This window comes from Acanthaster planci, linkage group LG02 (genome assembly GCF_054643075.1).
Source record: "Acanthaster planci isolate LZ-2023a linkage group LG02, COTS_SCS, whole genome shotgun sequence".
NCBI lineage: Eukaryota > Metazoa > Echinodermata > Asteroidea > Valvatida > Acanthasteridae > Acanthaster > Acanthaster planci.
Window position 1 is genome coordinate 29,770,660 of NC_141778.1, and position 9,637 is coordinate 29,780,296.

The 9,637-nt window shown below is 42.9% G+C and overlaps 1 protein-coding gene across 3 annotated transcripts; it reads right to left on the reverse strand.

The window, feature by feature from the left end:
• Positions 1-40: 40 nt before the first annotated feature.
• On the reverse strand, positions 41-9,065 carry LOC110977156 (GH3 domain-containing protein-like). Of its 3 annotated transcripts, none has more exons than XM_022231023.2 (7): positions 8,918-9,065; positions 6,505-7,542; positions 6,260-6,395; positions 5,318-5,482; positions 4,042-4,190; positions 3,350-3,447; positions 41-2,746 (listed from the first exon to the last, which is right to left on the reverse strand). In XM_022231023.2, the coding sequence occupies exons 1-7, from the start codon at positions 8,943-8,945 to the stop codon at positions 2,528-2,530; spliced, it is 1,833 nt and encodes a 610-aa protein (XP_022086715.2). In that variant the 5' UTR covers positions 8,946-9,065; the 3' UTR covers positions 41-2,527. The 3 variants fall into 3 exon arrangements, with proteins under 3 accessions (XP_022086715.2, XP_086988695.1, XP_086988696.1); XM_087132569.1 differs by having other exon boundaries at positions 8,897-9,065; XM_087132570.1 differs by lacking the exon at positions 8,918-9,065 and adding an exon at positions 7,729-8,380.
• Positions 9,066-9,637: the final 572 nt, after the last annotated feature.

Consider the following 9,637-nt stretch of genomic DNA (forward strand, 5'->3'; position numbering starts at 1 on the left):
ACGGTGCTTGACAAGGAGAAGTACTTGTAATCCAAAGCTATTCTCTATCTGCTGCATCACACACTTCTTTATTGAATTCCAGTGAAGAGAAATAAAGGTACATAGTCCTTAAATGTGAGTGCCAAAAATATGTCATCAAATACCTGTCGTCGCTCTTTGGTCGACATGAAAAGTTCAAATAAGTGTTATGTTAAAACTGTGTTTCGCATATAGTACAACGTATATATGGATATTAAAGTTTTTGTTTCAACTATACATGAGGCTTGTATTTGGCAGTGTGGCCATTACACGAACTGTACAAATTCTTGTGAAACATATCACTCCTATCCTTGAATGCAAGGCAGTGTAAACTGCATTGAGGTGTCAAAAAACACCCCATTAGCATTTCCCAAAAAATAAACTGCTTCAGAGTACAAAAGAGGACTATTTCTGTGACTTTTTTTGTCAAACCTGAAGTTGACTTTTGAATTAACTGGAAATTTCTTCCAATATTTTGAGGTTCACCAGACTTTTTATTTACAGTTTAAAGCTTTCACCAATATACTTAATATACTCAAACTCGTTATCACACATTTTAACATTTTGATTTTGTACAAAAATCTCAGTCTCGGGCAACGCTACACAAAATTTGAATCTGTATATTTTTACGACTTTCAGAGACAATCAAATTTCTTAACCAGACTTGCTTCTTGAACAGACTTTTTCACAGACTGAAACCTTTGGCCATGATTACTCCAAATTACTGTGGTATTAGATAAAAAATATGGCAGTGAAACAGCTGAAAAGCACCAACTTACAAAAATCCCTCCCTCTACAAATTACACACTGGCCATGAATAATAGAATGGCACAAGAAAAGTCATGAGCACGGCACTAACAGTGTTGTAATCGAGTACTTTTCAAGTACAAAGTTCAATGCCCAAACATTGAACTGTTTATGAGGGAACAGAGCTGAACATGGACGTTGGATGGTAAATGCACGAAGGTATGCTGAAATAAATCTAAGACCTAAGGCTCCTCCACTTAAGTAACAATTAAGTATTCAGGGTAAAAAGTGCTTGGCAAGTACTTTTTCAAGTACCTTTGTTGCAAACCTTTATTTTTATTCAACAGTGATAGTCTGAAATCATGATTCTATTTTGTGACATGATCTTTGTGAAGTAATCATCCAATGCACATGTTGTCCAGCTTTGTCCTTCCTAACCAGATAAATATTTGACCAGTGAATTTGGTACTCCACGAGTACTCAACACAACATTTAACCAAACAGTGTAGTGCATTGGACTACCCTGCTGGTTGGTGTTTGTCAAGGTAAGATTACAAATGACAAAACGTATAATATGCTGTCTATGGAACCAAGTGCCTTGTGTTAAAAGTCTTGCTTCTGTATTACTGGTTTATCTTTTGGGGGGTGGGTTAGGTGTCTTCTTGTTAATTTGTGTTTTGTTAATACCACCTTAATGTTTTATTATGCAGTGTCAACATATTTTTCTTTTTTTTTTCTACCAGTTTGCAGTCCATGCACTTTTAGCGTTCATTAGCTGATACAACCCAAATTAAATCAAATAGCCAAGAGGTAGGATATTGCACATACATGTACTATACCTTCTATATGGGAGCCTGTAAGGTCAGATAGTTTCAAAAGCCTTGGTGAAAATACATTTACATCAGGGACAACTTTGCTGAAGCTAGAAAACACATGGGTTTCCTTAATACAGGTACATCTGCAGTGTCGATACCAACGGGCTACTAGTTGAAATTCTGTATGACTAATTGCTTCTGACTAGCCACCAGCTTTTTCATTTTGAGGGTCCTGGCAACGAACTTTTCTCAGACTCCAACATCATTCTCTTCTTGCATGACAACCACCTTTCGGGGTTAAGTGTATCAAAAAATAAACTTTCACAAACCTTTAAAATTGTCCATGCTTTTTCAGACAATTGAGGGCGCTGTTGCTGAGATGTCATGCAGGGAAGACAGCGGGTTTTTCTGTTCTAAATGTGAACCCAAAATTTGCTCACCAAAAAATATACCTGAGAAATGTTGCCTGATGGCTTACTGCTGTGAAATTCTACAAGGATGACAACATTTAAGGGGATCCAGTCATGAGTGTCGCAAAGATTTTTTTGGGGGGTGGCAAGCATTCATCAGCTGCAAACTGATGAACCATTAACAGCAAACGAGGGTCAATTCCAAAGTATTTTCGAGCAAGTAGGTGATACTCATCCCGTTTCCTCAATTTGTCGTTTTTCTTGCTTTGTTTTTCTGATGAACCATTAACAGCAAACGAGGGTCAATTCCAAAGTATTTTCGAGCAAGTAGGTGATATTCATCCCGTTTCCTCAATTCGTCATTTCTCTTGCTTTGTTTTTCTGTTTTGGATTGATCATTTTTTCCGACCTCATGACACTCATGGTTTCAGTATTGCATTGCATGGACCTTTTGTATGTGGGTTTCCTAAACCTGTCAGCCGAGTTCTGCCATCGGCTAAAAGCCGGCAGCAAATAAAATATGTACCAGCATCCTGCCTACTCGACATTATTGAACAGGAACTGAGCGGCCTCGGGACGCCGCATGACCCGCGGCACCTTGAACTGGTTGACGGACACGCTGCGCGTTTTCAGCGAGAACCGCTTGAGCCGCTTGAAGGAGCCTCGGCGGACGATGTGGACCGCCGCAGGCGCGATGCTTCCCTTCTCCCGGAAGGAGTTGTAGACGAAGGACTGCTGGCGTAGGTTCTCGTCAAGCTGGATTGAAAATGTGACGAGGAAGATGAGTCATCTTCTTTCCCACTGTCGTACATATAACTGGATCCCACAAAAAGAGTCATATGCCCATGTTGTTTGAGTAATTTTGCTGCAGTTTGCATTAGCATGGGCATCGCTGGACCATTTTGAACGGGGGAGGTGCCGCATGAAATTTGCCCAATAATATGCGCAATACGAGTGGACTGTATTTCCCTTCCTTTCATCTTCATTCTCCATTCTTCATTTTTTTATTTTGCCGACAGACCATGATTTTGCCAACAGAACTAACCAATGGGGGGGTGTGACACCCCCCTCTAGTGACTCATATGAGCATTAGAAAGAGCAAACTAAGCTCTTTATTTAGATTTACCACTCAGTTTGCCGTGCTGATGCAAATGGAACTTTCTGGGTGGAAACCACCGAGGTTCCTATTAAGTTACATCATGCAAGTTTCTTCTAAAAGTTTCCATTTAAGTGGTGTTAGCCACTTCTGACTCAGTCTGATAGATTGGGGGACATATTTCTTGTAAGTAATTTTGCATATATCATATCTGAGCACACAAGCAAATTCTCCGCAATCCCATTAACCAAACAAATAGGTACCTGCAGCTTTTGTTTCTCGTCTAAGTGGACCGGTGCCTTGGCGTCCTTCTCGTTGGACAGCTCCACAAAAACAATGTAGTGTGGGAATGAATTGTCACCTGAAAAGAGTGCAAACCGAGCTGAACTTTGGGGTGGAAATTTCCAGCCAAACCTTGAACCCTTGTGAGCACGGTGCGTTTTCATAAACCCTGCCTGAAATTTGTGGCGATAAATCCCATCAAACTCCATACTTCACTGTATGTGCGCAGCGCACGAGTACATGCATAATTTTGTCCAGCAAATGTCATTTGTGATGACCCTCGACTTGTATGTCAGTCCACTCAGCTCTTTAAATTATCATTTGACAAATACAAGATAAATGTGGTATTGTCACACGCAGACAACAGTTTCAGCGAGCACCCTCAAAGCAGGTTTTTACATACCAATGTGTAGCTTATAACTCACTGGCTCATTAAGAAAATCAAACAAGGTGCAGCAGATGTTTTTATAAGGTGAACAACAAATATGGCCGGCTTTTTTTCCCCAAACACTCAAGAAAAGGGTTGGTCAGGCAAAAGGATTTGAATGCCGTATTTCTTGTTTCTCCCCCCCCCAAAAAAAAAAAAAATTGACAAAAGCAAGAATTCTGGCAACAGCTAGAAAAAAGTCCCAGGATGAGGTTTCATATTAAACCGATGACCAACTTCACTCACTGGCGTCTTGCTTTTCCAGCAAGGGGCTCTCTGCACAGGAATAGTCCACCAGTGAAACTCCCTCCCAGCCGTCCACTGTGTCTGTCAGGGCCTTGTACAGGATATCCTCTGATGTCTTCTCTCCTCTTACATTCAGGTACTGGCCTTTCCTGACGAGCACAAGCAAATCCAATTGGTTCTTACTTGAAGAGTGAGTGTAGCGGCTATAGTAACGAAAGCCATAACGCACTGCCACCAGACCTGCTTCAATAAGCCTTTTGTGAGTTCAGTATCAATTAAGTCTGGTAAACTGAGTTATCTAATTACACATAAACAACAATGTGAATTCCCCTGACTAAAGATACTGTTGCTGTACCTCTGGTAATTTCGAGCAAGCTTTTGCATAGCAACCGCCATCTCTGGAATGGACTGGTTCCTTTGTGCCCCTCTTATCCATTGAGAACAGTGCATTGTTGCAAGGCGTCTCTTATGTAACTAAGCAAAAGCTTGCCCTGAATCACCAGGCATAGCAGCAGTGTCTTTAATACGGGGAATTCATTGTTATGTTCACGTGAATTCAAAGAACTCGCTGTGCCAGATTTTATCCCAATTTAACTCGCAAAGGGCTTATTCCTCCGGCTGTACTGATGCAAACATGGTTTTCACTTTCAATTTTACAATCTTGACCCTAAATGAAATACACGTTCTCAGCAATGTCTCGGGTACATGTAAATGCAGTTGAAAACAACAGGGAAAAGTAGTTAAAGGACAATACTGTCCCTCTGGAATTGCCGTCACCTGAGAAGAGAAATCAATGTTTAGTCAATGATTTCTAACCGTTTCATTTTTTCGGATGTCCTGTCAGATCATTTTCCATGTTTTATTGCTGTGAACCTTGACTAAATTTGTGTACCTGTTTTCGACCATGGCTACATATTACTAGAAGGCTTAACTTTCCTTTCTTAAAATAACATCATGTTATTTTACACATGCTGGTTCACTGCCCTAGGCCTCTTTTTCTTGAATCTTTGACTTCAGAGCATCAGCCACCAACCCCCTTGAAAAATCCCAGACATTGACATCCTGCCCTCTCCGCCCTGAGAAGAAGCACCCCCTCATCGATTGAAAAGAGCCATGTTGGTTAGAAGTGTTCAATTTGCTGGAAGCAACGCAACCGTTACACATGCAAAGGAGCCCCTGTCGCTAAAAAAAAATGGCGCCCTCTCGTGGTCCAGCTCGGGGCTCATTTCCATTAAAAAAATCATAAAAATCTGTGATTCATCAGCACAGACCTTACCTGTATTTGAGCTCAACCACTGGACACTCGTTGTAGAAGTCCACAACTTTGACGACGTCACCCAGGCGAAACCTGTACAGTCCGCCGGCATTAGTTATCACCAGCTCGTAGGTTGAGCCTTTGGTGACTTGATCGATGAACAAAGTCTGTGGTTGGTCCTCAAAGCTTCATGGAAAAGAAGAAAAAACCTGTCACAAAAAACTCTAGTGTCTGTTCAAAAAAACTGCCCTGTTTTTCAAATGTTTGAGTTGATTATACATGTATATTATTTTAATCAGATCTGTTACAGATTACTTTTTCAATGATAGTTAAGCTTTCTTTCCTCTTTCGCCAGTTTAAAATCTTTAAAACTATGCTAAGGTTGTTGTAAAAGTTGTCAAACTTACATCATAAAAAGTCTGAGCCCTTACTAAAAAACCTTAAAAGGTTGGCCGACAAAAGAGGAAAGTTGCAAAGAATCTTCCTATTACGACTTTTCAGCAGTTTTTCATGTTACTATTTTACAAAACAGATACAAAAGTGACCGAGTAAAATTTGCCAGAATTTTTTCATACCAAAAAGAGTGTGTGTCAATGCACTCATTATGCAAACATTGTTAAATCTAATTGGTTCCTTATAGAACTGTATTTTCGGGGTAAAACATTCCCCAAATTACTCTCATTCTAAGGCAACACAGCACACTGTTGTACCTCTATGCTCAGGTGTGTTCATCTTGTGTAAACATTTCACAGATTTGTGCACATTCAGATGAAAATCGGTCTAGCTCCCTGCACGCCAAATGGACACTGTACAAGCCAAGGCACACAATATATGCTCCTGTGTGGCTGTCGTGTAAAGATGGCATAGTGCCCTCTACAGTAGAAAAAGCACAGCTGATAGCTTAAAAAGGCCAGGCATTCAGCTACAGAGGGAGCCCCAATGGGTTACCAATAGTCAACTTACATTTTGTCCACGGGGATGAACTCGTAGAACATGCTCCGTGGGGCCAGTAGATACTGCCGCTTTGATCTCTTTGGCCAGATGTTAACACCAATCAGACCCTCTGTTGCCGCATACAGAGCCGAGTATGTAGGAATGTCTAGGACGGGGGAAAAATGAAATTTATTATCTGAACGATAGAAGCATTTTCAAATTGGATTCAATGCGACAACTTTTGATATTTGTTTTTTGATATTTTTATTGCTTACCTGTGGTATAACGTTCATCTAGTAGCTTCCCGTACATCTGAAAGGGACCGGAATCCACGGCCGCGACAATGTGCAGATGCGGCCAGATTCTCTTAGCAATTCCGTCAAAGCCCTTTTCAAACTCCTTGCGTAGCTCTGCTGCCCTCTCTGGGTCGGGTTTGATTAGCTGATCAAGGCGCTGGCGGACGTCTTCGTCAATCTGGAGACTGCGCGAGACGTGCCCATGCTCAATGTCCTGCACCAGGCTGGGCCACTTGCGCTCGAGCTCAACGAAGGCGGTGTGGACCAACGACGCAAAATTAGCCTCGATCATGCCCAGGTTGCGGTCCATCAACCCAAAGAGGAGGTGGACGTACAGGGCCTCAGGCTCGGTGGTGATGTCATACCCAGCCAGAGGGGTCGTGTAAAGTGGGAGGAGCCCCTTGGTGGATTTGGGGGAGGAGGAGTTCGGGCCCACGGGTATACCGCCGGAAGACACACGCGACTTGGGTGTGTAAAAGAATTTAAGGATCTTCTGCAGGTTGTTGGTCTGCGGGTAGGCGTCATACATGGCATTGTACAGGACCGAAATTCCCTGCGTGAAGAAGGCCAAGGACTGGCCTTTGGTCATGGGGATGATGCTGCTCTTGCCTGACGTTCCCGAAGTGACGCCGAGGATGATGGGTCTGTCCGGGGTCAAGATTCTGTCCTCCCCTGCCGCGACACGCTCAATGTATGGCTTGATGTCGTCGTACTTCATTAGCGGGTGCTTGCGACAGAAGTCGTCCCTGTCGGCAACATCCGCAAACTGGAAGTCCTGCCCGTACGCGAGGCCCGAGGCCGCTTTGATCCGGGCCAGGAGGATCTCCTCTTGGACTGCCCGGCAGTTCCTGGTGTCGCTCTCCAGCCTATTCCTCATTCTGTTGCCAATGAGGCCGATGAGTTTGTTGATGATGTACTGTCTCACCAGACTGTCGAGGGTGTGCAGTTTGGACCGTCGCTGGTGGTAGATGTCGTGAGCGACCAGTACTGTGGACACCACGGCGACTGCACCAAAACCTTCGGGAGGGGATAAAAAAACGAACCTCAAAAACACAGTTATATTTCAGTTACTGAAGGTGTGTGTAATGCTCAGGTACATGTTATTAAAAAAATGCCATGGAGTTAACCCCTTCATACGGAGAGCTGTCCACAGCCACGACTTTGTGTGAGGATTAGTGCATTCCACACATACAGTCTATTCACCATGCAGCTGCTGGTTTCAATGTGGGCCTGCTGCTGGACAGAACTTTGCATACTGGGCATACCGCAGCCCAGCAGTCATGGCGTGAAGGGGTTAAGTAACTTGACAGGACCCTGCTGTGCTCCTGTCAAGGTTAATACAGAAATGAGAATATGCTGTAACTGACACCATCCTCTGACAAAGGTATTTTGCATCCATGTGTAACTCTACATTTTTCTAACATTTTGATAAAGTTTTGAAAGGTAAGTGATGAAAGATGTTGTGACAATTTGTCATGGCTAGACTATAGTTTGATGGGATGCACTGTCTACTTTTTTTGCACTGTTCCAGTACACTGAACACCGGAACCAGACCAGTCTGTAATGAAAAGATGTCAGACATTACTTCCCTTTGAAAAAACCTTCAGAGGGATGAATCTACCAAAAATAGAAGGAAAGCATCTCTAGGAAGCAAATTTAAAATCTTGAGAAAACAATGAAATTAAAGGAAGAAAAGAAAAATGGAACAAAAAATTTATTGCAAAACAGGATTTGAAGCCATGATCACAATGACATGCTTGATGATGTTACGCCCCAACTATGGCATCAGTCCCAACTATAGTTGGGCCCGTCAAAACTAGAGTGGTACAGTTGGGTCGGCCAAACTACAGCAGAGAGGTCCTGTGTGCATGATGCGCCCAGCATGTGCCAAAGTCATATTGTTTATGTCATGTCACTGGTCATAGGGCTAGATGAACTGATGAAGTGCCACATTTTAGATGAATTGTGTCAAGTGTGAGACACATTGACTTGGATAATGTTGAGACATCTCACACAGACATTGGTCAACAATAGTTGGGCCAGCCCAACTGCAGCACTACAGTTGGGACTGTTCCCAAGTATAGTTGGGACTTATGCTATACATGCTATAGTTGGGGCGCCGGGCGTAACAATGACATGGATGAGCAGTGTACTACATCAAGCCATCAATAAGCCTTAATGCTAATACTACATGGCTGTTTTTGTACAATGGTGGAAAGATATCATGGGAAGGAAAAAGGAGCAATGCTTGCTCCTTTTTTCTTCCACAATGCCTTTCTACTATTGTGCAAAATCACTCACGCAGTATTTTATGTTTAACAGTGGTATGATGCCCATGATCACGATGATGACTCCATGTAGTTCAACTCACCAACAAAAAGAATGTTTTTACCTTTAGCAACAGTTCCTAAAACACTCATGATGTCCGTAAAATTTTATTTTATGCATCTAGTATGTCTAGGAGAAGGAAACTCCTCTGGAGGCAATTTCAAGGTCGCCGCGATCAACTCCGCATTCACGGTATCCGGCCGGGTGGTGGGCCGGGCACCGCGCGGCAAGTTCTATTTTGTGGAACAGCGCCCTCAACTGTTCAAATCCCAATCATTGTTCGCCTTCTGGCTCTTTTTACCTTTCCAGCGACGTTCGCTTAAATCATCCTACCTCCGTGTGGAGACCAACTGGTGCTTCTTCAAAGGTAGGCTTGCAAAAATCATCGATGATCTAGTTCCACAGAAAACTGTCCGGGGGCAAAGTACCACCACCATGGCTCACTCATCTTCTATGTTTAACAAGGAAACGGGGCGCCTGTATGTTCGAGCAAAGAAAAGTGATTTTCCCTTCACATTGGGAGACCTTTAAAACTTTAAAGATCGGGAACTACTGGATGCCATCAAAGATTGCAACAAAGCAGATGCCTTTGCAAATTTTCGAGTGTCTTCAACAAGGGAAGTTGTTTTTCAGTACTAGTTATGCCAGGTGATGCTAACTGAGACATGTCTGGTATTGTGGCGAAACAGGGTAGCTGCGCAGACTTGTGTTTAGTCTGGGTCATTAATAATTCAGGAGCGTCTTAATCATGCATTAAACATGCGCGCGGCAACCAATCAGAGGC